The 27,939-nt window shown below is 39.3% G+C and overlaps 2 protein-coding genes across 3 annotated transcripts in view; one reads left to right on the plus strand and one right to left on the minus strand.

Annotated features, from left to right (window-relative positions):
* ULK4 (unc-51 like kinase 4) overlaps positions 1–25,871 on the minus strand; it is a 628,848-nt gene extending 602,977 nt beyond the window's left edge. The window contains exons 1-11 of one of the 2 annotated variants that reach the window (XM_032312841.1): positions 25,761–25,871; positions 20,795–20,989; positions 16,433–16,532; positions 13,856–13,995; positions 11,811–11,973; positions 9,457–9,558; positions 8,558–8,641; positions 6,858–6,933; positions 3,922–4,014; positions 1,796–1,908; positions 1,576–1,645 (exon numbers count right to left, since the gene is read on the minus strand). In XM_032312841.1, the coding sequence (XP_032168732.1) occupies positions 1,576–1,645; positions 1,796–1,908; positions 3,922–4,014; positions 6,858–6,933; positions 8,558–8,641; positions 9,457–9,558; positions 11,811–11,973; positions 13,856–13,995; positions 16,433–16,532; positions 20,795–20,932 (1,079 nt within the window). In that variant the 5' untranslated portion in view covers positions 20,933–20,989; positions 25,761–25,871. Of the gene's footprint in view, positions 1–1,575; positions 1,646–1,795; positions 1,912–3,921; positions 4,015–6,857; positions 6,934–8,557; positions 8,642–9,456; positions 9,559–11,810; positions 11,974–13,855; positions 13,996–16,432; positions 16,533–20,794; positions 20,990–25,760 lie in introns of both variants that reach the window. The other variant, XM_032312747.1, reaches the window with a different exon arrangement.
* Positions 25,872–26,581: 710 nt separating this feature from the next.
* Positions 26,582–27,939, plus strand: part of LOC116589841 (proline-rich proteoglycan 2-like) — a 91,951-nt gene continuing 90,593 nt past the window's right edge. Inside the window, exon 1 of the mRNA XM_032341508.1 lies at positions 26,582–26,722. Within this exon, the coding sequence (XP_032197399.1) occupies positions 26,582–26,722 (141 nt within the window). The remainder of the gene's footprint in view (positions 26,723–27,939) is intronic.

The raw sequence follows: 27,939 nt of genomic DNA on the forward strand, positions 1-27,939 counted from the left end.
TCAGGCTCTCTGTTTGGCAGGGAGCCTGCTTCCCCCTTTCTCTCTGCCCGCCTCTCTGCCTACTTGTGATCTCTCTCGCTCTCACTCTGTCAAATAAATAAATAAATCTTCAAAAAACAAACAACAAAAAAAAGTTTCCACTCAGATAATTAGGGTATTTTTCAATAAGTTCCTTCAAATTCCCAAATATCAGGATTCTCACCCCTTTTACTTATCTATTTATTCCTAGAACAAATCCTTATTTAATTCACAAAATATTATACAAAGATTATACAAAGTTTTTAAAAACTGACTTTAAAATGCCTAGAATGGGGGCGCCTGGATGATTCGGTGGGTTAAAGCCTCTGCCTTCGGCCCAGGTCATGATCCCAGGGTCCTGGGATCAAGCCGCGCATCAGGCTCTCTCTGCTCAATGGGGAGCCTGCTTCCTCCTCTTTCTGCCTGCCTCTCTGCCTACTTGTGATCTCTGTCAAATAAATAAATAAAATCTTTAAAAATAATAATAAAAACATAAAAAGTAAAATAAAATGCCTAGATGTATATAGATAAAAGTTAACATATTTTATAATTAAATAGGGTAAAATAACTCAGGAAACCTTAGTTTATTGTTATAACCCCTATGTCATTAAATAATACTGTGTCTAAGGCTAAAACCATAAATAAAATACAAAACTTAAGAGGTATTACTGAAATTTTAAATGTATTTTTCTTAATCACATTAAAATACTATTCTGATACTTAACTATTTGATAATTACATCATTAGGTGAACACTATTTATGCTTCCATATAAAACAACACTTAAAAAAAAAAAAACAGGGCGCCTGGGTGGCTCAGTGGGTTAAGCCGCTGCCTTCGGCTCAGGTCATGATCTCAGGGTCCTGGGATCGAGGCCCGCATCGGGCTCTCTGCTCAGCAGGGAGCCTGCTTCCCTCTCTCTCTCTCTGCCTGCCTCTCCATCTACTTGTGATTTCTCTCTGTCAAATAAATAAATAAAATCTTTAAAAAAAAAAAAAAAAAAAAACTGTTCTTTCCTGTAGGTCTTTATCCAATAAAAAAGAGACTGCTAAAATTTCAAATTCAACTATTTGAAGGGAAAGTACAAAATGAAGAGGTTTTAACCCTTATGAATAGGAAAAATGGGTGGTGCTGTTAAAAAGTTAAAAATGCACAGCCAAGTCAACATTCCAATTGTCAGCACTTAACAGTAACTTTTTTTTTTTTTAAAGATTTTATTTGTTTATTTGACAGACAGAGATCACAGCAGACAGAGAGGCAGGCAGAGAGAGAGAGGGAAGCAGGCTCCCTGCTGAGCAGAAAGCCCAGTACGGGACTCAATCCCAGGACCCTGAGATCATGACCCGAGCAGCGGCTCGGCGGCAGCGGCTTAACCCACTGAGCCACCCAGGCGCCCTTAACAGTAACTTTGAAAGCAGAGAGTGAAACTGGAATCTGGCATTCATATCCCTGTCCTGTATGTCTGCACAACATGGCTTGCCACCAGGACAAGAGATACTTTGGGAAGACCCCACTGTCACCTCCCATGGATTCCCTGCTGCTCTGTCATCTTACCTACCTGAGAAGAAACATGGACTCATTCGGTTGACCTCCAACAGTACTTTTAGGCCTCAACTCGGCTGGATTTTCTGTGGCAGAAAAGATAAACATTATCCATAAAGGACCAAAAATATTATGAGCAGAGCAGGATACAGACAGAAACTTAAAGAGAACGGTAACAAAAACTAGAAACCCTTAAAAAGTATCAGTGACACAAACGTGCTGTAGTGAGAGCTCACCTAGTCTGAAAGAGTGACTTAAGCGCTGACCGCTCTTCTCCCCCTTGGCTTGTCCACTCGGAGGCTTCAAAAACTCCTTGCGATCTTGTGTCCCAGAAAGCTCCATCACTTTCCTGCTGTTCAACAGGAGAAAGGCAACACGATCAAATTTACTTTTGAGCTTTCTAGAATTTTCTGTGTAGAACAAGAGATGGGAAAAGATCATTAAATTACAGGTAACATCTGGCAAAGCCATGGGGTTGGAAAGTATAGTCACAGAGTGGCTAAAATGAGCACTTACAATACCAAAGGCATTGTATGGAATATATAAACCTTATCTCTGAAAAATAAATACAGCACGCAGACTGGAGAAAGAAACCAAAACTCAAAGTACCTATAAACCCACAGTGAGTTTCCTTTTTAGCCCTTCCAGTATGGCCTGGCCTAGCCTTTAAGGCAATGAGTACAGACAAGAGGACCCTTCAAGAGAATCTTCCTAGTTCTGTTCTACAGAACAGGAAAAGGGACCTCTAAGGGGAAATTCCCTGGTTTGTTTTGGTTTTTTCTATTTTTTTTTCTTTTTCCATTTTATTCTGTTCCAGCCTCCAGGTAATCCTGCTGCAGCTAGCTGGGAAAGCAGCAGCTTCTAGCTGGTGCCTAAAACTGAGGGAGGGGTATCTTCTCTAATCAGATAGCTAGGATCCCAAGAACATAAAGCAAATCCCTGTTGCTCTGTTCTATCTTTCTCCTGTCTTGCTGTCCTCCTGCCACTTGGCCCCAAATACCTGCAGCAAAACATAAAAATTATAACACAGTGTGACTAAGTAGGGTTTATTGTGGGATTACAAGGCTGCTTCAATATTTGAAAACCAATGTATGTAAGAGTCCATAATCAGAGTCTCAAGAAGAAAATGCGTATGATCTTCATCAACTGATACTAAAAGGCATTTTATAAAACTGAATGTTCATTCAAACTAAAAAGAGCAGCTACACAAACCTCCAGCTCATTGTACTTAATGGTGAAAGGCTGAAGGCTTTCATCCCAGAGTCAGAAACCAGGCAAAGATGTTAACTTTCATCACTACTGATTCAACATCTTACAGGAAAGAAGAGAAAAAAAAAAAAAAAAAAAGGCTCAGCAAGGGCAATAAGGCAAGAAAAGAAATCAAAAGCACAGAGATTAAAAAGGAAGATGACAAACTAAGGGCAGAGGTGTTCTGTGACTTGCTGATGCAGGAGGACCAAGACCAGGGTCCCGCTTTCTGGAGTTCCCCCAAAGCCTAACACAATGGGGAAAGTACGGTTAAATCTCACTGGATCAGAGAAACCCAAGTTAGGGAGAGACCTTATTAAAATTCAGTGTTCTCCACCCAATACACTGAATTTGCCAAAATGAAAATCAAGAATCGGACAACCATTCACCACTGAATAAGTGGAGAGGGAGGAAAGCTAATTAGCAGAACTTTACTTGACCACTTCTCACCTGGTTCTTAATAAAAATTACTTGTGTAAGTGTCCTGGGCTAAGAAGATTATATAATAAAAATGAGGTATTTCAGTCAGGCTCAGACAGGAGCTAGGTTATGCTGTGGTAACATACAATGCACAAATCCCAGTGGCTTGAGTCTCCTAACTTTGTCTCACTCATGCACACAGCCATTGAAGCAACACTAATCACAGTCACTGAAGACTCAGCCTGACAGCAACCCCATTTGGACATTTTCATCCCAGTTACCTCATCAGCATGAAGAAATGTGTCAGATCTCACACTGGCTCAAAGGTTTCTATGCAGAACACACATCGGTTCTGCTCACGTTTCATTAGCCAAAGCCAGTCCCAGGACCACACCTAACTCAAAAGGGGGAAAGGAAATCCTACTATGTGCCTGCGAGGTGGAATGTGAGTTACATTTGGTGGTCAGAGCTAATGACTACCATACTAAATCACTGACTGAATAATAAACAACTAATGAGAAAATGAACAAAGTTGAGAACACAATGTCATGATTAAATCCTTTAGCAAAACTTAAAAGATTTTCTCCTAGCAAGCAGAGAAATTCATGTCATTGACACTACATTGATAGAACAGTAATCAGGAAGATCATTTAATAACCATGCCCCCCACACAAAGATAAGCTTATATTACTACCTGATGTTGGAATCCTCAATGCTTGATTCCTGATCTTTCCTACTGAAGGCATCCTTCCAAAATGAATGCTGCAGTAGGCCTGCCCAAGTTAATCTTTATAAAACAAAAATGTTAAAAACTCTATTTTAACATGATCTACCATCCACAATTCCCAAGTCATGTCCCAACTACATCTACCAGAATTTATGATTTATAAATTTCTCTCTATAAATATACCTCAGAAATTCTTTCATTTAATTGTTTTTAAGATTTTATTTATTTATTTGAAAGGCAGAGCACAAGACAGCAAGCATATGGCTGAGCAGATGAGGGAGAGAGTCTCAAGCAGACTTCCCGCTGAGCGTGGAGCCTGACTCGGGGCCCAACTGCACCACCCTGAGATCATGACCTGAGCCAAAACCAAGAGTCAGACATGAACCGACTGAGCCACCCAGGTGCCCCTAGTTTCATTTTAGTATATAATTAATCTCTTAATGAAACACGAAAAAATAATTCAGAAACTTAAATAGTATAGAATTAAAAAGTCCAATAATTAAGTATTAGAAGTTTCAGGGCTCATATTTGACAGAGCCTGATAAAAACATTTTGGGTTCTCAAAAACATTCTATGAATGGAATCTAAAATTAGCTTAAAAATTTAAACTAAATATATCCAACATTATCAATCTATAATTCTGTCATCCTTTATTCTATATACCCTACCTGTTTCACACATTTCATTTTGGGAACTTCACTTTTAAAACTGCATTCAGAAATAAAGAAGAAAATTAACCTCATAATTTTACACAGTCACACTTCTGTGTAGGAGCCAAAATGTTATCTAGCTAGTTCACCCATATTAGAATGACTTCAGACCGTATCTAAAACCCAGACTCAGACTCACTTTCAAAGCATTACTTTTTACAACTAATAAAGCATGCTTCTGGTTATAATCATCAGACGAGGAATGATTAAGCCTAACTGAAATTTCAAAATGAAAGAGAATAAATATATGATTATGAAATAAAATCACTTTAGGGCGCCTGGGTGGCTCAGTCAGGTAAGCATCCGACTCTGACTTCAGCTCAGATCTTGATCTCAGGGTCATGAGTTCAAGCCCTGAGTTGGGCTCCACACTGGGCATGGAGCCTACTTAAAAGAAAATATAATAAAACCTACCTAGGTCAAAATTAAAACGTGATTAACAAAAGGAATATGCAATTACATACAATATCCCTTTTGTACAAAGGGCTCTTAAAACTCACTAGCAGAAATTTTAAAATGCCAATAAAGTGAAATTTCTTTCTTTTTTATCTGGCAGCTTAGCAAATATAAGGTCAACAAAGTCCACTGAAGGTAACACTGGGAGGGTTACTAAACCAGCACACATTCCAAGAATGTAGCAAAGGCATCAAACTGTTTTATGTTCTTAGCCTCTGGCCACCAACCCCACAGTCAGAAATCTGTCCAAAGCTGCTAACTGCCTAAGTTAACAACAACAAATACACAAAAGGACTTCTACTGTTGCAGCCCATGGAATATTCTAAATCAAGAAACACTAAATGTTTACTATACTTAAGGTATACATGTACATTCTGCAGCCATGTAGGACTTAGTGTACATATAGAAAGAACTAGGTTACAGAGTGGTACCATTTATGCAACAAAGTATACAAGGATATAAACATGTGGAAATGTGAATACACCATCCTAAATTAAGTATATTTGTATCCTATCAAAAGGTGTCTGGAAGATCACAGCAAAATAACAGCAATCTTAAAAGCATCCATTTAAGCACAAGGTGTGCTTACACAAGAATTAGCAGCTCCTTCTGTAGTTTTTCACTTATACTTAGGGAAGCTAGAGACTGGATTATTTTACATGCTACACTAAACTGACTTCATTTTACACCCTGAAGCAGAGACCCCAAATACTTGCCTAAAACCCCCCAGTTACCTAGTGGCAGAATCTGAAGTAGAAACCAGTTGCTCTTGTCTGCCAACCCAGGGAGATCCCCACCAGATCCACCCTCCTCCACCCCTTGCCACAGTGAATTCGAACTTTCTGCCATTACTGTAACCTGGAAAAGTCACTCTGTGCCTATTATCCTCGCACTTGATACCCTCATTATGACAGGATCATCAGAAAAACAGATCACATTAAAATAACACTCAGTAGTTATAACATTAACTATCTTGACAGCATCATCCTTCGTTCAATAGTATATGACAGTTTTAACCTGAAATCCACAATGGGAAAAAATGCCCTCCTGGATCTGGGAGTTATAAGAAAATCCACCAACCTACTATGCAACTATTTATTAAAGGAGAAATAGACTTCAAAAACTTCCTCAGGATTAAAACCCCTGCAAACAAAGAGCCAAACCAAGAAACAGACTCTTAACCAGAGAGAACTGCTGGCTACCAGAGGGGAGGAAGGCAGGAGGATGGGGGATATAGGTGACGGGGATAAAGGAGGGCCTTCGCTGTGATGAGCCCAGGATGATGTATGGAACTGCTGAATCCCTATATGGTACACCTAAAACTAATACTACACTATGTGTTAGGGGCTCCCGGGCAGCTCAGTAGGTTAAGCTGCTGACTCTTGATTTCAGCTCAGGTCATGATCTTAGGTTCACAGGTCAAGCTGCATGTAGGAATTCCCACTCAGCAAGGAGTCTGTTTCTCCCTCTCCCTCTGCCCCTCCCTTCACTCACCCTCTCTCACTTTCTCTAAAATAAATAAATCTTTAATATCACACTGTATGTTACCTGGAATTAAAAACTTTAAAACCCCTGCAAACAGAAAAAATAAACACTCAAAAAAAAAAAGAAAGAAAGAAATCTGAGTTTATGTTGAGTAATTTGAATAGCTCTCTGTATATAACAGTACTATTTTAGAAGTATGTGAAAGGAGAAAAAGATTCCTCTTCTTGATATTAAAATACTACCCACACATACCTCTTCTGAGGATCCTTTTGAAGTAAACCATCAAGCAAATTAATAAAATCTGAAGAAGCTTTAGGAAGAGAAGGATCTATACACAAATTCCCAAAAGAAAAACAGGTGGTAAGTATAAGAATACATACTCTGCAAAAACATTTAGAGGAACAGTACTCTAAGCACGTATCATTTTTAAGAGAACACTGAATCCATTACTAACAATTACAGCCTCCATTTAATGGGGGTGAGGTGTGGGCATAAAATGAAATGTGTTTTCCTAGAACACAAAAAACATGAATCTCAAAAACTAAGTCTTGACTTCATTTTCTCTTTATTGCATAAAGCCCAGGAAGAACCACAAGCCTGACATGCTCATACCCTTGTCTTTAACTTTTAATTATGCCTCATTTTCTGAGGCATTCTTAATTTGACCAACGTGGCTTCACAATGCATAATAAAAATATTTGCAATCACTCTTTTCTCCCTCTCCCTATTCTAAAAATTTTTTTAACAGGAAAATAATAGCACAATATGATGATACTGGCCAATTCCAGTATTCTCCAACTATTAGTTCTTTTTAAATTAGATTATATCACAACCACACTACCAGTCTCTGGTTACAAGCGGCCATGAAGACGATGCACAAACACATCAAACAGAGGGTGTTATTGGGCACTATGGTCACAGTCACAGGAAGATCGCTAAATAAGCCTGGGCCACCATACCTTTGACACCTGCATTTTCAGATTTCTCTTCCCTGCATAAAAATCCTTAATTTACAGGACAGACCCATAATCAATACTGTGAGTATTAAAAACAAAACAAAAATCAGAAATCATCATTACAAGAGATAGCTTTTATAGAAACCAGTCATTCTTGATATAAAAGTTAAAAGACAAACAAATGCAGTTTTGTTCTTTTTAGTAAGTACAGACTATTTTCAAAATAAGGTTTTGAGGGCTTTCTCCTCCTTAGGATGGCTCTTGAAATCCTAAAAGAATTCTGTATTCCCAGTTCCATAGATTAGTTCTCAAAGTTTTTTTCTTCTAAAAATGTACATTTTTTTTTTATAAAGTCCTGTTTTCACGTGTGTGTCTTGAAACTCCTTTTGTGAGCATGGCACTTCCACGCACAAAGTGCTTTACTTTGTTTGTTCCGGGTTTTTTTCCTTTTCTTGCCTTAAAATTGTTAGTGGTAGATTGTTATGTTAATCAAAATTCACATGATAAAAGTTCCAATACTTTCAAAATACCACAACTCTAGCTTAAAAAAAGACTAAAAACACATCAGGGACATTCTTATTCATGGAGATAGAGAAGGACTGACAAATGCCTGGCTTGCCCTTATTTGAATATTAAACAGAAATAACTACTTGGAACATAAGCACAACATAAGTAAATGATACATACACAAGAAAGAAAAACACAGAAGGTTGGGTTTTTAAAATCTTTAATCAGACTTCTGTTGATATAAGAGCACAAAATAATTTGTGCTTTTAAATGAGGGAATCTATTAGTAGTACTTTGGTCTTCATTTTAGTGTCTTAAAAAGAAAAAAAAAGCAAAAGGAATGCTAACATTTCTAAAAATATCCATCTGAATCTATAAAATGTAAATTTGAGGGTTAGGAATTAAAAACTGATTTTAGATAAAAATGTACCATTAGTGTCAGATGAAAACTAGCTGCCTTTATCACAAAAATAAATTAAAAAATCTTACCTTTTGGAATAGGTGGCAAAGGATCCTCATAAAAAATCTTTTCAACTAATTCTGAAAAAGTTTCTGAGAAGAATGGAGGTTTTCCTGAAACCACAAGAAAAACTGCAAAATTAGACAATATTTTGCTATCACTAATAATTCTAAATCTGAACTACAGATAGTTTAAGATTATATAATTGATAGGAAAAAATATAGAGCAAGAACTACTTACTGAATGCTTGGTACAGACCAGGCACACTGTATATTTTTATATTTCTATAAGTCAAAACCTATCAGCCTAACAAATATGCTGATTCATTTATGGATCATTGCCATGATCCCAGGGCTGCATGGGCCACTGGACACATCTGAATAATTCACAGGCACAAGGTACCTTACAACTTCTAATAATTATAATAATCTAATAATCTAATAAGTAGGCACATTTTTCCAAATGATTATCATGAAAAACACCTATACCTCAGAAGTTCCTTAACATATTATGTTAAAGGTTCCAGATGTATGCATAGACACCAAGAATACAGGAGGAATACAGAGAAAAGCAAGCTAAAACCAGTTATATAAAAATTTGACGGGATGCCTGAGTGGCTCAGTGGGTTAAGCCACTGCCTTTGGCTCAGGTCATGATTCTAGGGTCCTGGGACCGAGTCCCGAATCCGGGGCAGGGGGTGGGGGGGGTCCTGGCTCAGCGGGAAGCCTGCTTCTCTCTCTCTGCCTCTGCCTGCCTCTTTGGCTCCTTGTGCGCTCTGACAAATAAATAAATAAAATCTTTTAAAAAAATTTTTTTTGGAAAAGCCAGGTTTTTTTCCCATCTTCCAGGTAAAATTGCTGCAACCTACAGACTTCATCCTTTTGTGTGTGCCCAGCTTCGATTTTAAAATGAACCAGAAAGTAATCACCTGAAAACATTTCATAAAGCAGGCAGCCCAAAGACCAGAGGTCACTGGTGATGGAGAAGTCAGCACCCCTTAAAATTTCTGGCGCTGTATATGTAAGAGATCCTATAAGTATAAAAAACAACTTTGTTAGGCATTTGTATTAATCCCCAAAACAAATCTACCTCCCTAGGCCTTCCTGTGTATTCCACATCTTTTAATGGTTTCTAATTTTAAGGTTTCATTTACAAGAATACATAAGAACACAAAGAGGTTTCAAAAACCCACTTGAGTTAGAGGTATGGCACAATACTATTGCATCTTCAGTATATTCTTTTTTTTTTTTTAAGGTAAAAATTTAAATAATCAAAAGAACCTTTGATTATAATATTTTCATTAGAACAGGCTAAATTATATAGCAAGAACACCCCAAATTCCCACTGGCTTACCAACAAAGGTTTATTTATTACTCCCAATGTCCACCAACACGTCCACCACAGGTCAGCCCAGGGGCCCTGACCCTCAGAATCACTCCAAGAGCCAGGCTGACAGAGACACCATCTCAACACAGGCTTCCATCATCACCAAGACGGGGGAAAGAACATGGCAAACTGCACACTGGCTCTGAAAATGCCCACCTCAGAGTAACTCCCATCACTTCTGCTCACACTTCCTAAACTTTGGCAGGGAGAAGATGCAATCCAGGGGAACAGGCAATGTTTAGTGAGAAACACTAAGGTGTGCCACATAGACTTTATACAAGTTTAATATTACAAAGAAGTGGGGCGCCTGGGTGGCTCAGTGGGTTAAAGCCTCTGCCTTCAGCTCAGGTCATAATCCCAGGGTCCTGGGATCGAGCCCCGCATCAGGCTCTCTGCTCAATGAGGAGCTTGCTTCTCCCCCACTCTCTGCCTGCCTCTCTGCCTACTTGCAATCTCTGTCAAATAAATAAATAAAATCTTTAAAAAGAAAAATTACAAATAAGTAGCATTGAGTTAGTAAGTTCCCTTATTTACTGATGAGAAACTGAAGCCTAGAGGGTCCCCTAACATCTCTTAAGTCACATGGTTGAGAGGTTGCAGAACACCCACCAGAATTCCACCGAAAACCCGCCCATCTTCCAATGAGAAAGTTCTTTCCACGAAGCGAGTCATCACCACTCACTGGTGAGTGAGCATATTCCACTGAGGTAAATCTTCCAGCGAACAGTATCCCCAGGGCCCATTACAGCCAGGGCTGCAGTCTCAAGTGGCCTCAGTGTTTAAAGCTCTCCTAGGTGACATTTTTGCTATGCCATCACATTTCATCCATACATTCACTCACACAGCACACACTTACAGAAGGCCTATTTGCCCTTACTATGCCAGGTCCTGAGAAAGCAAGCATAAATAAGACCGCCAAGATGCCCAGGCACCCTGCCCAGGCACATCATTAGTAGGTGTTGAAGGTGAATGTCAGTCTTCCCTGATTAGAATGCTAGTTTAGTTAGGCCTCGGGGTTTTGCCTGTTTGTTCCCTTTCATATCTCCAGTGTCTAGGACATGTCTAAATTTCTGTTGATTTATGCACTTTCTTCTTCCCTCGACATTGAGTTAATAAACATACTAATGAACAAATGAAGTCCCTACCAACATAACTGCGTGGGAAGAAAATGATTACGTGTGTTAAGTTTGACAACAGATTTACACATGGAACATTACAAAAGAGGGGCGCCTGATGGCTCTCTCAGTTAAGCTCCAACTCTTGATTTTGGCTCATGTCATGATCTCAGGCTTGTGAGACTGAGTCCCACATCAGCTCCGCAGTTGGCATGGAGTCTGCTTGGATTCTCTCTCTCCCTCTCCTTCTCCCCTTCCTGCCCCCAGCTCCACTCGCACACTCCTTCTCTCTCTAAAAACAGTATTACAAAAGGTATCACTTCACAATCCCCCCTCAAGTACAACAACTCTTAACACTCCAGGCCCCAACTCACTAGCAAAACCACCTCCCAAAAATGCACCCTAACAATCTCCCTTAATTTCAGAATATCAGCTACTCAGCAATGCTGAAAAAATATCTACTTAGCCTATAGTGTGTGGCAGGCACTGTTTTAAGTACTTAGGATACAGAAGGAAGCAGGACAAAATGGCCATCCCCATGTTCAATGAGGGGTGACATAGAAAGCCAAGGATAGAATACAAGCTTTGTTAGAGATTCCCTGTACTTTACACAGTATTGGACCTATGCGAAAACCTTTGGGCTATGGACAAAGCCATTTCCATACCCAGATTTCTACTGTTATTTTCAATACATTAATTTGACTGGCAAAAACACAAAGTCGACATTATCTCCTAAACACATGACTTGGGCAGTATTCTGATCTGTAAGCTTTCCACATACCTTTGGCTCTACTTTTTACAGTTTTCTTCAGTACATTTTCCCCACTATCACCTCCGCCTTCTTCTGCTGCCACCAAAGCAAAGAACTCATCCAAATTTTCACCTTCTACTTTGGCCAAGCAAAAATTACTAAACTTCAATGTGCCAGGCCCTTCCAAGAGTATCTATGAAGACGAGAAAATAATGGTGTTCAGAAACCAGTCCCATTTGCACTCCCCTTCAGTCCCTCTTCAAATCCCGCTGAAGATCTTGGAGCACTGGCCTTCTTGCTTCATCCTACTCAAAAAATTAAAGGCATATAAATTTTTAAAAGCGGCTAAAGAAAAAAAATGCAATATTTTAATAATAGGATCAAATATTAAACTGCCCGTGCTCAGATGTATACAATGAACACATCATAACCACAGAGGGAAACCACATGCCTTTGGGAAAGATAAAGAACAGTGTATACGGAACAATTCATCCTCGCCAATCCTCCATCACAGCTGTAGGAGGATTTGAAAACCTACTTCTCCAAGGTGTTGTTTACTCACAGGCTCAAAACTAGCATTTTGAAGTTAGAGTCCACCACTCCAGTTCCGACTGGAGAATTTACTTAACCTATCTAAATTTCAGTCTCCTCACCTGTAATTATATTCTCATATGGAGGGCTTACAATAATAATGTTTAACAATATTCAACTTTGTATTTCATTATATACACCTTCACAAAGCAGCAACTCAAACCAGTAATAAGTACAATACCTAAGAATATGTACTTATAAATAATAGATGCCATTGATTGAAAACACCAGCAAGTGTCCTAGAAGCTTAACCTAAATATAGTATGGAATCCATCTCCAGATCACAGACAAGGAAGCCAATGCAGAGAGAAAGGTAAACTTGCCCAGGGTCACACAACTTCTAAATGTCAGTGTCACCTATGATTCTAGAACTAAGCAGGTTTCATGCCTCTACCACACTGAAGCACATTTAGTTATGGGTCATTAATTTTTACCAACGAAGAAGCTTTTGACCCATAATATCACTAATCAAATAGCAAAGCCAAAAAGGTCATTATCAAGCTAAAATAATGGCTCATAATCATATATCATAATTTAAGAGCTTAGCATCCTAGTTTATAGAGATACTGAGCTCATCATTCACAATATACCTTAGCAGCAGTAACATTTACTCAAAGGACTCAGAGGAGAGTTCCCATTCTAAAAGGTACCTCGAGGGGCACCTGGGTGGCTCAGTGGGTTAAAGCCTCTGCCTTCAGCTTGGTTCATGATCTCGGGGTCCTGGGTTTGAGGCCCATATCAGGTTCTCTGCTTGGTGGGGATCCCCCCGCCCCCGCCCGCCTCTCTGCCTACTTGTGAGCTCTGTCAAATAAATAAAATCTTAAAAAAATAATAATAAAAATAATAAATAAATAAAAGCTACTTCAATAGGTAACTAAAATATGGCACCATGTTTTTAATTTTAAAAAATATTAATTCAAGGGGCTCCTGGATGGCTCAGTCAGTTGGGCTTCAACTCTTGGTTTTGACTTGGGTCATGATCCCAGGTAAGGGGATTGGCTCCACGCTCAGCACGGAGTTGGCTGGACATTCTCTCTCCCTCTCCCTCTGCCCCTTCTTTTAAGATTTATTTTTTTTAATTTATTTTTTATATATATTTTATTTTTTTAAAGATTTTATTTATTTATTTGGCAGACAGAGATCACAAGTAGGCAGAGAAGCAGGCAGAGGAGGGGGGGAAACAGACTCCCTGCTGAGCAGAGAGCCAGAGGTGGGGCTCCACCCCAGGACCCTAGGATCATGACCTGAGCCAAAGGCAGAGGCTTCAACCCACTGAGCCACCCAGGTGCCCCATCCCTCTGCCCCTTCTTGATAGGGCTCACTCTAGCTCTAAAATAAATAAAATCTTTAAAAGAAAAAAAATTAACTCAATTTCAAAATGGTCTGTATTTTACCTAAATTTTATCTAAAAATAAAAACACCTCGGGGAAAGCACTATAACTTAAGACAGTAGGAGTTAGGAAAGGAAAATTTTCATAAATTACCTTGCCAGGAGAAAGGTCACAAAAGAGAATGCCAAGTTGATGAAGATGATATAATCCAGTAATGAGGTCAACACCAAATTCTCTAACAACATCTTCTGGGAGGTTTTCATCTTGAGCAATAACCATTTCCAAGGAACCACCTGCAAGTTGATTAAAAATCACCCATTTTAACCCACCAACATAACACAGTGTCTCCAGGAGCTCCCACGATGGGTGATGATACTGAGCCTTAAAAAAATAAATCAGTACACATGGACAGCCTGGCAGGGGAAATGCACATATGGATGAACACAGTGGTCCAAGCACTGAAGAGGAATTTCGGTCCGTACTCCAGATACAGCTTCCAGAGACTTACTGCTCAGGATGGGAAACTAATCAGTAAGCAAGCAGGAGGGATGCAGGGAGAATCCTTCTGTGTTATGATTTCTAACTCATCCCTTGGGCATTGAACAGCTACAAAAATTAGTGGTAAATATTAATTCAAATTGTGCATTTAAAACATCATGCAAAGTATAGCCACATTTACTCCTATACAAAGTTAACCATTTTCTACAAAGTCTGCATGGCAGAAAAAAGGTCTTTCCTTAACAGAAAATCACAACCCTTTGAGTACATCACTGAGGAAATAAAACAAAGGCAGACACACTGAATTCTATTCCTATACTCTACCAAGGTCCTGTTCACATTTCTACCATCTAAGTGCCAGGAACAAACTTTTTTTTAAAGCATCAAGGTTCCAACAGGAGCCAAGATCAGAGGAATATATATAACCCTGCACATAATGTTCTCTCCCCAGAGCACTCTTTTCTTTTTGACAATTGTATATCCCAGGCAGCTATCCTAACTTGGGCTCAAATAAAACTCTTCTCCTTTCTCTTAAGAAAAACAGAAAAAAGAGAAGAAAAGAGAAAAGAGAAGAAATAAGAGAAAAAAGGAGAGAAGAGGAAAAAAAGAAAGAAGAAAAGAAAGAAGAGAGAGAAAAAAGAAAAAAGAAGAGAAGAAAAAAGGAGAGAAGAAAAAAAGAGAATAAAGAAGAGGAGAGAAGAAAAAAGAAAAGAGGAGAAGGGGGAGGAGGGTTGGGGGAGGAGGGGCAGGATAGAGGAGGGGGCAGGACAGAGGAGGGGTGGGGGAGAAAAAAGTCTTGGGGAGAAGGGGGGGAGAAAAAATATCCTGGGGCGCCTGATGGCATTGGACTCTTGATTTCAGATCAGGTCATGATCTCAGGGTCATGAGATGCAGCCCGGTCAGGCTCTATGCTGGGCATGAAGTCAGCTTAAGATTCTCTCCCTTTCTCCCTCTGCCCCACCCCAACCCCCAATGCCCCCCCACCGGGGCCTGCACACACTCTTGGGGGAAAAAAAAAAGCCTTAGATGTCATCTGAAAGTTCAGTCAGAACACTATGAAGGTAGATTTTTTGAAGCTGATTTTTCAGTGGGTGAGGAACCACTCCATACACCGGCATAAAGTAGTAAAGCTATGAAAATGGTCCGGGAGCAGAAATAACAGCTGAAGCAAGAAGGAACACAGGGAAAGTCTGCTGATCACCTCAACAGTGTGTTCAACTGTGCAAGCATTTAAACCATAGTCCTTTCTTATTATTTTGGAAAAAATAAAATGTAAGAATTATTCCAAATAACCTCTTTCATGATTCAGTTTTATAAATTTGAATTGCCGGGCGCCTGGGTGGCTCAGTGGGTTAAGCCGCTGCCTTCGGCTTGGGTCATGATCTCAGGGTCCTGGGATCGAGTCCCGCATCGGGCTCTCTGCTCAGCAGGGAGCCTGCTTCCTCCTCTCTCTCTGCCTGCCTCTCTGCCTACTTGTGACCTCTGTCAAATAAATAAATAAAATCTTTAAAAAAAAAATAAAAATAAAAAATAAATTTGAATTGCCAATATAATGGGTAAGACCCATAAAACTAGAAATTCTATCTTAATATTTAGTGATTCTTTATTATCAATGTATAAACAGAAGTATGCCAACAGTGGTACTTTTTCCCTGAAGACACTGAAACTAAAAGCCCAGATAAAATCAATATAGTCAGTCAGTTTTCTCCCTACATATAGTCACAGAAAGTTGTATAAAGCAAGAGCTATAACAAGTTATCTCTAATCATTGTTAAGGGGTAGTATTTGTTGGTTCATCTTTTACTTATTCACATACCTTAAGTTCTTATAAACAGCAAGTATTCTCTTCATAAACAAAAAGATGATCACTTTATAAACTAATGAGCTAACTAATAGCTCCTTGAATATCCTAAAATATTGGTTTTTATTGAATAAGAAAACTTGCTTGATAAGTTCATCACTAAAAAATATTTCTAAATTTTTATATAGGCGATGTAGTAGTATTTTATACCAAAATAAAGTTAAGCCCAAATTGAATTTTTCTGTCTCCCTCTCAGCAGACATCTTTGCTCTTTATTCTCCCCTAGTAACCAAACATACGTGCAAGTGAACACAGTCAATAGTATCAAGTGCTTCTATTTGCAATACAAAAGGAAAATAACAAAACCTACATATGTTTTTTCACAATTACATGAGGTGGAAATATTTGTAGCACTTCCTACACACACTTACCTGTGCAGAGTTCCACCACTAGCCAGAGATGATTGCTGGTTTCATACCATTCATGAAAAGTTACAATATTTTTGTGTTTAATTTCATGGGTGAGACGGACCTATAAAAATACAGCATTCACAAACACACATAAAAAAAGAAATGCTTAATTTTCTCATATTAATCCTCACATCTGTTAAGAAACACCTAAATACACAATTGGGAAGTGGGCAACAAGATAGCAGAATTTGGTGGAATCAAACTTAAAATGATGGCTCTTAAGGCTGGTGATGTGGAAAAATGCTAATTTAATGTACAGTCTTAAAAAAAAAAAAACTTTTGCAATATAGTTTTGTGTATTTATGTAAACACTACATTGCAAAAGAAATGTTCATAGGAAAAGGACCAAAAAGAATACGTCAAAATAGCTTTTCTGAGTAGAACTGGTAATTTCTATTTTTTCTATTTTCTACATTACGTACACACTACTTTTATAATTAGGAAAGAAATAATTTTCAAGGAAGAAAAGCACCTTTACTAAGTAACAATAACCTCAAGTCTCAATAACACAATAGTTAAATTATATAGCAAGTGAAAAATTATTAGTCCAACTTCAAAATGTTTAATTTTATATCATAAAAAAAGACAGCATAATAATTTAAGTGAAAAAGGCAAGAAACAAAATTATGCATTATCAGGATTCAAATTTTTTTTTTAAACTCATAGTAAACAACAGTAGAACCAACCAACCAAAACAAAACAGGGACTACCTCAGGTGATAGCACAATGCAGCTCTTTCTTTTCCCCACCTCTTCTACCCATTCTTCTGGATTGTCCAAGTTTTCTATAATAATGATACATTACTTTTTAAATATTTAAAAGAATCCTTAAAGGATTCTACAATTTTATTCTTAAAAATACCCTTAGTGGGGACGCCTGGGTGGCTCAGTGGGTTAAGCCTCTGCCTTTCACTCAGGTCATGATCCCAGAGTCCTGGGATCCATCCCCACAACAGGCTCTCTGCTCAGCAGGGAGCCTGCTTCCTCCTCTCTCTCTGCCTGCCTCTCTGCCTACTTGTGATCTCTGTCAAATAAATAAATAAAATATTTAAAAAAAAAAAAAAAAATATATATATATATATATATATATCTCCTTAGTGAATCCCAGTGTAAATTCACCTGGTTATTAAAAGAATCATTACAGTGAGCCCACTGATCTTAAAATGTACATTTGCATTATATCATGAGAATTCCTGTGCACCAAAAACAAGAGTGAATTGAAAACTCAACAAAGATGCAAGAACCTGTCAGTTAAAAAAAATACTAACTTGTTTTTTCCCTTCAAAATCCCTAGAAGTATGGAAACTAAAACCATAAAAATATGTGCTCTATTAACAAACCATCCAGACTCCAAATTCGTGATCCAAGTGCTTTGAATCCTCGTCCTCTGATCTCCTTACACACACACACACACACACACACACACACACACACTCTCTCTCTCTCTCTCTCTATTGTCACTCAGACTCAACACAGGCTAATGGGCCCATTGATTTACAGAAATACAGAGCTCCCAGTTTTAAAAATGGATAAGTGGTACACTTTAGGAACAGCGGGTGGGCTCGTATTCTAACACAAAGAAAGGGAAATGAATCCACATAATTTAGAAGACAGAGGAGGAGAAAAACAAAAATCAGAGTGACCAAGAGAATCTGAGGAGCACCTTATAATAAACTAATACAGGACCAGAAGAAAATGGGGAAGACACAGCGTGAGCATGTTTAAATGGATCTCCATTGATTCAGGCACTGGAAGGGGGAGGTCCTAATGACAAGTAAAGGAGGTATGGAAATTCCAACAGAAATCAGGCCACAGCCCAGCCTCCCGCACTGCCTATCACTCAGTATATGTAAAAGTACCTACTCTTCCAGATACTGGTTCACCTCGGCACTCTCAATCTCGCAAACCACCCATCTGTTGAAATAATATATTCTTCTTGCTGGATTAATTAATAAAATGTCCTTTCCATGTGGATCCTATGACCTTTAAAGTTGGATCTGTAGCCCCCATTGTATTTCTATTGGACTGCATTGTTAGGTTTTGACCAAGAGCTGTAACGTCTCCAAAATCTTGCACACATCCTAGCTCGTGACCACTACCTGTTGACTTTCCAGCTCACTCATGCTAGTACTCCAATTCTGGTTCAGTTTAGACCTCCACACTCTGCACAGACACAAGAAACTGAGGCAGACACAAGCCACACTGACTGATACAGCTTCAGTTCAGGATCTCCAATTTCAAGTGGCCCCAGCCAGTCTGTCCGCCAAGTGAGGATTCACATTTCTGCTTTCCTCTTGCCTAGAATGCTTTCCACCACCCCCTCAATTGAGGACTTAGCTTCTCAGTTCAGAGAAAACCTCATTAAAGAGAAATTCCTTGTGTTCCCAGCACCAAATCTACAAACTAACCTGTATCATGTCCCATACATCTGTTTTCCCTCAACTATCCACACTCCTTAGAGAAACCAACACCTCCTTACACCCCTTAGAATAGCTACCTTCAAAACAAAAACAAAGAGTAACAAGTGTTGCCACCAAAGATGCGGAGAAATGGAATTCCTTGTACACTGTTGGGAGTGTAAAATGCTACAGCCTCTGTGGAAAAGTGTGTTAGCTGCTTAAAAAAAAAAAAAGTTAAACATAGAATTCCATTTTCTGAGTATATATCTAAAGGACTGAAAGCAGAATATGTCCTGAAGACATATATGTACACCTATTTTCACAGCAGTATTATTCACAATAGCCAAAAGGTAGAAGAACACAAGTGTCCATAGACAGGTAAATGGATAAGCAAAATGTGGTCTATATATACCGTAGAATATTGCAGTCTTATGAAAAATTCTTACACATGCTTCAACATGAATGAACCCTGAGGACACCACACTAAGTGAAATAAGTCATAAAAGACAAAGGAGGTAGGATTCCACTTACATGAAGTACCATTCAAAGACAAAGTAGAATGGTGGTTGCCTGGGACTGGGGAAGGAGAAATGAGGAATTACTGTTTAAGGTGTATAGAGTTTCAGTTTTGCTAGGTGATGAGAGTTCTGGACCATCCAACAATCACACTCTGGGTATTTACCCAAAAGAGTTGAAACCTCACGTCCACACAAAAACCTGTATACAGATGTTTATAGCAGCTTTATTCACAATTGCAAACAATCAAGATGCCCTTCAATAGATGAACAAACTGGTACATCTATATGAGGTTTCTCAAAAGACATGAGCTGTCAGCTACAGACAGACACAGAAAACATTGCTAAGTTAAAGATGTCAGTCTGAAAAGGCTACATACTATACAATTCCAACTATATTACATTCTGGAAAAGGCAGAACTATAGACCTAATAAAAAGGTCAGTGGTTGCCCAAGGTTGGGGAGAAGGTGGAGGGATGACTAGGTGGAGCACAGTAGATTTTCAGGGCAGTGAAAGTATGATACTGTAATAATACATATTACATTTGTCCACCACTACGGAATGTACACCACCAAAAGTGCACCCTAATGTCAACTATGAAGTATAGATGATTATACTGTAACAATGTGGATTCATCCATTGTAATATATGTGCCACTTCGGTAGGGATGCGGACAATGGAGAAGACTATGCATGCAGGACAACAGGGAGTAAGTGGAAAATCACTACACTTTTTGCTGTGACTCTAAAACTGCTCTTAAGAACTTAACTTTTTAGGGGCACCTGGATAGCTCAGTTGGTTAAGCATCCAACTCGATCTCAGCTCAGGTCTTGATCTCAGGGTCATGAGTTCAAGCCCCACACTGAGCTCCACCCTGGGCATGGAGCCTACTATTAAAAAAAAAAAAAAAGTTTACTTAAAAAAAATGAGTTCTAGGGATGGTGTTGGTTATACAGCATAATGAATGTACTGAATATCACTAGCTATACACTTAAAAATGGTCAAAATGGTACATTTTTGATACGTGTATTTTACCACAATGGGGGGGGGTGCTAAATTTTGTCCAGGACCCTGGGCTATAAATTTTAAACCCAACTCACTCTTACCCACTGTCCTTCCTTTGGCAATCTTCATAAATCACATACTAAATGTATAAGTAAATATACTAATATAGAGTGTATTTTCCCTGACTCTTCCCAAAAAAATAACAAAGTTGGTAATTACCTAGGTATGTATACTAGTCATTATTCAGGATTGGTGGCACTAAACAGATAGAAGATCACCCATCCCGACTGAAAATATGGTATATGCTATAGTGAGTTCAATAGCTTTGGTTTGATGCTATTACCTCTCCTTGATAATAGCTCTGTGTTTTCCCAGGGGGAAGGAAACATACTTGACTGACTTACCCAATTGGTTATTTCAGGCCTTTTGTTCTTATCAGTACAAAGAATAGCTACAAAATTGATTGTTCCCTTCCGACGCCCTTTATAAACAACGGTGTTGCTTCCTCGGCCAATCTCCTCATACAGAATGAAGTTTTCCATCTCTGGGCTGACTTCTCACCATTAGATAAAATAACAGCCTAATGGCATCTCTAGTTCCTAAAAGGTAAACAAAAACATTTATAAATGCAAGCTGGTTACATATTTAATTAGCCTAGGATACTTAACATGTAAACCTAATAATAAACTCAGAAAATTCACATACAAATGTTAGATACTAGTGTCTCTTTGTAGGGTGAAGAAAAAAATAAGCTAAGGGGAAAACAAAAAAATTCACAAATTCCTTCAACAAGATCTCAACAAAAGTGATGAAAATAACAAAAAGAGGGATGAATGAGATACCAGTCAATGTATCTTGATACTTTTCTTAGGCTCTTGTTACAAAGGCAGGCACATTGTGTCAACATCTGTATAGAATGTGCCAATATATGACCCACCTAAACCTCAAATTGTGAGATACAAATTAGACAATGTATGTTAAAATGCTTTATATGTAATGATATTTACATCTAATCCACAAAGATTCTAAGAGTCAATCCAAATACTATTTGAAGTCAGCTGTTACTAAACTAAAGGGTCCTCTTCCCACAACAGCTTGCTGCCTCCGTTTGTAAATCAAGTTTTAACTGGAACCAAGCCACACCCATTTACTTCTAGATTGTCTAAGGCTCCTTTTAGGCTACAATTGCAGAACTGTGACAGAATAATGGCCTACACACATTTTAAATACCTCCTATCTAGCCCTTTACAGAAAAAGTTCACCAACTCCTGTTTTAAATTTAAACAAAAACAAAAAAAAAAATTTGTTTTTTAACCAACCACTTCATCATCTAGGATATAAGCAGTTAAGAGAGTTCATTTTCTTGGCCAATTTGTCCTAATTTGCCTGACTGAACAGGAATTGATATAGTCTTGTTTTATTTTATTTACAATTTTATTTTTTTTTAAGATTTTATTTATTTATTTCACAGAGAGAGATCACAAGTAGACAGAGAGGCAGAGAGAGAGAGAGGGAAGCAGGCTCCCTGCTGAGCAGAGAACCCGATGCGGGACTCGATCCCAGGACCCTGAGATCATGACCTGAGCCGAAGGCAGCGGCTTAACCCACTGAGCCACCCAGGCACCCACAATTTTATTTTTTACAATTTTATTTTTTACAATTTTATTTATTTAGAATTTATTTATTTAGAATTTATTTATTTAGAATATATTTATTTAGAATTAAAGCACATCAGTGGATTCAGCATCTTGAACAATACATTTACAGTATAATCGAAGTATTAACTTGATCCACAAAACCGATTTTAAATTGGTATCTCTTTGAAAGGATTTCATATGGTAGACTACAGAAAATTTTCCAGAAATTATCCAGTAAACTGTAAGAAATTCTTTAAAAGCAGCTGTTTATACATTGTATCCAGTAAGTCAGAACCTATGGCAAAACTCTTTGAAAAAGAATGTAAAAGAAGTTAATGAGTATGGCATTTCTTTTTGGGCAGATGAAAATGTTCTGGAATTAGTACTAATGGTTGTACAACTTTGTGAATAATCCCTGAATCAGGGTGCCTAGGTGGCTCAGTAGGTTAAGTATCTGCCTTGGGTGCAGGTCATGATCTTGGGGTCCTGGGATTAAGCCCCTAGTGCTCCCTACTTAGTGTGGAGTCGGCTTCTCCCTCTCCCTCTGCCCTCCCATCCCCACACTCTCGTTCTCTCCCCCAATAAATACAATCTTTAAAAAAAAAAAATCACTGGGGGCACCAAGATGGCTCAGATGGTTGGGCCTTTGCCTTCAGCTCAAATCATGATCCCAGAGTGCTGGGATCAAGCCCCACATTAGGTTCCCTGTTCTGCAGGGTGCCTGCTTCCCCCTCTCCCTCTGCCTGCTTGTGCTCTCTCTAACAAATAAATAAATAAAATCTTTTTTAAAAAAAATCACTGAATTGTACATTTTAAAAGGGGTTAACTGTATAGTATCTATGTATCTCAATTTGGTATTGATATAATTGACATGTACTTTAAGTTTAAAGTGTACAATGTGATTTGATACACTTATATATAAGAATATGATCACTACCATAACAGTAGTTAATATCTCTACATGTCACATAATTATCATTTTTTTGTGGTAGGAACATGTAAGATCTATTCTTGTAGTGACTTTGAAGTACATAATACTTTATTGTTTAGTATAATCACTATGCTGTATACCACATCTTCAGAATGTATTCTCTGCTGTAAGCCATACCACAACAGGTATGACCTACATACCTAAGAGCTAGATTTGGCCAACAGGCAGCAGTTTGTCCTATCCTGGCATAGGGAACCAGTAATCTAACAATCTAGGAATAACTAATTTTATGATTCAATTTTCCAAAGAAATTAAGATTTACTGCAAAATGGGAAAAAATCTATAAAATGTACAGTCTAGTAATTACATTTAGTTATTTGGATTACAAACCTGGTCTCTATGTCAAATCAGAAGAACTCATACTATTGAGAGCAAAATTCTTTAAATTTTAAGTAGAAAAGATGTAGAAGAAATCCAAATTTAAATCAAATGAAAATCCAAAAGTGGCACAGGTAGTATCTATTTATTTTAACAAGCACTTTTACTAAGTTCTATGCTCCTCTCTTCCTAAAACCCATTCATTAAAAACCAATGCTGATGGGGTGCCTGGGTGACTCAGTGGGTTAAAGCCTCTGCTTTCAGCTCAGGTCATGATCCCGGGGTCTCTGCTTCGGCGGGGAGCCTGCTTCCTCCCCTCTCTCTGTCTGCATCTCTCCTACTTGTGAGCTCTGTCTGTCAAATAAGTAAATAAAATCTTAAAAAAAAAAACAAAAACAAAAACCACAGTGCTGACGCATGACCCACCAAAATTCAGCCCAGACAAGAGTAATTTTGTGGCAACAGGTCAACATTACAAAGTATGTAATATAACCAAAGTAAGATTAAAATGACAATATGTTAAGATGGAAAAGCCATTTAGCCAGAAAAAAATAACCAGACCTTTAACATTTACTTAAATGTTCACAAATTGGCTACATTAGGATACAGCAGGATAAGGTGTTGAAGTAAGTTTTTATGTAAGACAAAGAATTCATTCTTTGAAAATAAGGTTTTAAGCCACAAGGAAAAAAAAAATGAAATCTTCAAGTTTTGAACTTGCTTCAGGCCAAATTATTTTCTTCAATCTTTTACTGAGTAGTGATATCTGGGCAGACCACATAGCCTGAAATTAATGAAATTCACCAATTACAAAGTCTGGCTTAGGTAAGAGAGGTTTACTATGGGAACATTTCCCCTCTCTGAGGCTCAGTTTCCTTAGAGTAAAATAGGAATTGGATCAGATGATTTTCTAAGTTTTGTTTCAAGTTTGAAATTCCAGGCTTCTAGAGTCTTTTTGGCTCACTCCAAGGCCATTCTCACTTAGACTTCCTAATAAGAGTTTTTAAAAATATGTAACCTCTTTGGGGCGCCTGGGTGGCTCAGTGGGTTAGGCCGCTGCCTTCAGCTTGGGTCATGATCTCAGGGTCCTGGGATCGAGTCCCACATCGGGCTCTCTGCTCAGCGGGGGGCCTGCTTCCCTTCCTCTCTCTGCCTGCTTCTCTGTCTACTTGTAATCTCTGTCTGTCAAATAAATAAATAAAATCTTAAAAAAAAATATGTAACCTCTTAAATTGTAAAATAAAACACAAATACAGAAAACTCCACAAAATAAATGTATAGTTTAATGATTATAAGAGGGACATCCTTGCGATCACCACCCAGGTGAAGAACATCACTTGGCCTGCTACTCCCGAAGTCCCTTCCTGAGCCTATGGCAATCACAACTCTTCATCCTTTCCAAAGGCAATCATTTTCCCGAGTTTCAGTTATCACTTCCTCGCGCTTGTTTGTGTTCTCACCGAGTGTGCATTTCCAGACACCACCATTTAGCCTTCCCAATTTTTCTAAAGGTGTGGTGTGTCTTTTAAGACTCTCAACCTACAAGCTCACCAAGGTATTACCAGAGAAGCCAGAAATCAGAACGAATCACACATAGGACCAAATGAGGCATTTAAGATTCAGTGGCTGGGCTTACAGGCAACAAGCTCTGAAACTAACCAGGTGCTAGAGGCACGCAGATGAAGACCGGAACCCTCCCTTAACTCTACCTTCAGGCCATTAACTCCTCAACTAGCCGTTTGCCCCCGCCCAAACCTATTGAATCAGAAACTGTGGAAGCAAAGCCCAGCCACCTGTGGTTTCACTCACCCCCCGGAAGCACGCTCAACTTCCCTAACCACAGCCTAAAACAACCTTTTTGGAGGGCGTAAAAGGTGGCAGGCGCTGTGCCCAAGCGTTCAACAGGTGCGCCTCCTTGACAGGCTTAATTAACTACAGGCTCTAAGCTTAGCCTGATCTCGAAAGCGCGGGTGCTCAATCACTATGTAAACACCCCTCACTCCAAGAAGCTCACTGCCAGCGAACTGGAGGCTTTCACTCTCTTTCTCCCCACGTCCACGGACATCTGGAAGCACGGCCGGCTTAGAATTCGGGAAGCGCCGCCAAGGTTTTAAGGGGAAAAACTCCGCATCTGGGACGTCCGTAAAGCTCATCTCCCGAACCCTACAGCCCCGAATCCCCCTTGCACCTAAGTCCTCGAGAAGGTGTCCCATGTACCCGGAACCAAAACCTCGAGAAAACTGTTTCAGGTTTTTAGTTTAACTCGGTAACAAGGCAGAGTCCGAAGAAAGACGACACCGGGGACACAGGGTTCACGGAGAAAGGGTAGGTGAATGGCGCCCCTCCAGGCCTGTAGTGTACCGCGCACCCTCAGCAAGACACAAACCCAAATTCGTAAACTCTAAAACTGCCACTGCTTCTCACCAGAACGATCCACGAGGAAAAGCCGCCGACGCAGTGGAAGGCTCCCGCCAAGGCCCGCTTCTGGGGTTCTAATCCTTCAAGGCAAGTCCACTGGGCAAGGCCCGGGGTGAAGCAAGAGAGCAAAGTGGAACACGCAGGCGCAGTTTTAGGAAATGCGTGTCTTACACCCCTCTGCGTTTGGATTCGCCCATCCCGTCTCCAGGGCAGCGCGCAGAACGCCGGAAGCAGCGCAGGGCGCTAACTGGCTGAGCAATTTGAGTTCCTATTGGCTAGGGCCCGGAAGTGGGGAGGCCGTGGCGAAGCGTCAGTCCAACCTAACTGCGTGCGGTGGTTGGGTTTTGGGGCGGATAGGAGACCTGCTTGGGCTATAGATTCACGTTTGGAGGCTATGAAAGGTTGGGACCTTGTTATTTCTTCTTGGCCCACACTGTCCTCCTCTATCTTCTTCCATTCTGACACTTGCCGGAGCTCAGGGACGAGGCGACGCAGTCTGGGTAACAAATGGCTCAGAAAGAAGCGGATGTCTCGGGTCTGTCTCCCTTTAGAAGAAAAGAGAAGACCAAAGAGAAAACCTTTCTTCTTGCACCTGAGAAAACAGACCGTATCCTCCATCTCGAGTTGATTGCATATGGCTTTTAAAATTCCACGTCCTCAAATTCCAGCCACGAGACACGTGAACACAAGCCCCCCTCTTCCCTCCGTCAAGTTAGGCCAGTGGTTCTCAAACTTTGGCATCAGAATCACCTGGAACGCTTGTTGAAACACGTTTCTGGGCCCCATACACAGAACACCTGATTCTTTGTCTCTGGATGAGGTCCGAAATGTTGCAGTTCTATCAAGTTTTACCAGATGATGTGGATGTTGCTGATCAGGAGCCACACTTTGCAAAACTGTATGTGAAGGAGCTGTTCATCTCTTTGATCTCAGGTGAATCGCCGCTCTTCTTTGACTTAAAACCCTTCGTACTCTCTCAGGAATCTTTCTCAGCGCTTATGCTTTCAAGATAGAACTTGGAAGTACTTTCTAAACGACAAGAGCTAACGGCTGAAAGCAGTGGAGAATGAAGAATGCCTCTGAACCCTGAGGCTTTTTCTACCCACAATGATGGCAGCAGCTAGTGTTCTAATCTTTGGTGAAAAAAACTGGCAAAGTTGGGGAAAGAGATTTGCCAAATACCTGGCAGAAGAGAAGGTCTCCCAATAAAAGAGCTATGTTAATGCTTTATTTCTTCCAAACCAAGTTCGCTAATCAATAACCCCCAAAATGTGCGATAGACACTGAATGAGCCTTTTAATGCCTTAGACTTGCATGTGTACATGTAGCTGCAAATATCAAGATACATGAGGAAAGACCCTAATATGAAAAAGATTAAAATAAGCAAACCAATGAAACAAAAACAAGGCAGAAACCAGGCTAAAACTTCCAAGTTATTAATATCATTATAGATGTGAAATATATAGCATCTGTAGTTTGCATTCTCTTTTGCTTTTCTTTAATGCAAGAGATTTAAGAGTTGGGCCTTTGCTTTGTTACTAGATGAATTTTGCTCTTCTTGTTGGCCTGCATATATTTGGTTTGGGGAAGCGACTGAAATTTCCTTTGTGGTCTAATAAATTACTAATATTTTTAAATGTTCCACAGGAGTTTGGAAAGAATATCTGTTTCTTATTTGTTGTGTTTAGAATTTCATATGCATATTTTCAAGGTTATTAACTGACATGTTCTAATCTTTCAAACCTCTTTAAGTTTCTTTATCCTGATTGCTCTGCCACTTACTGAGAAAGGTGTTTTGAAGTTACTCATTATGATTGGGGATTTGGCAATTACTTGTTTTGGGGTTTAGTTCAAGGACAGTGAGCTTAAAAAATAACAACAAAATTATCCCAGTGGAAATAAATAGAAGTAAAACACTATTAAAGATTTAAAAAAAGAAATAAAGGGGCGCCTGGGTGGCTCCTTTAGGAGGGTAGACGATTAAACGGTTAGAAGGTTAAACAACTGCCTTCACTCAGGTCATGATCCCGGAGTACCAGGATCGATTGCCGCATCGGATTCCCAGCTCCACGGGGAGTCTGCTTCTCTTCTCTCATGCTCTCTTTCACTGTATCTCTCTCTCAAATAGATAGATAAATAAAATCTTTCTCTTTAGGATTTTATTTATTTATTTGACAGAGAGAGA

This window comes from Mustela erminea, chromosome 1, assembly GCF_009829155.1.
Source record: "Mustela erminea isolate mMusErm1 chromosome 1, mMusErm1.Pri, whole genome shotgun sequence".
Classification (NCBI taxonomy): Eukaryota; Metazoa; Chordata; class Mammalia; order Carnivora; family Mustelidae; genus Mustela; species Mustela erminea.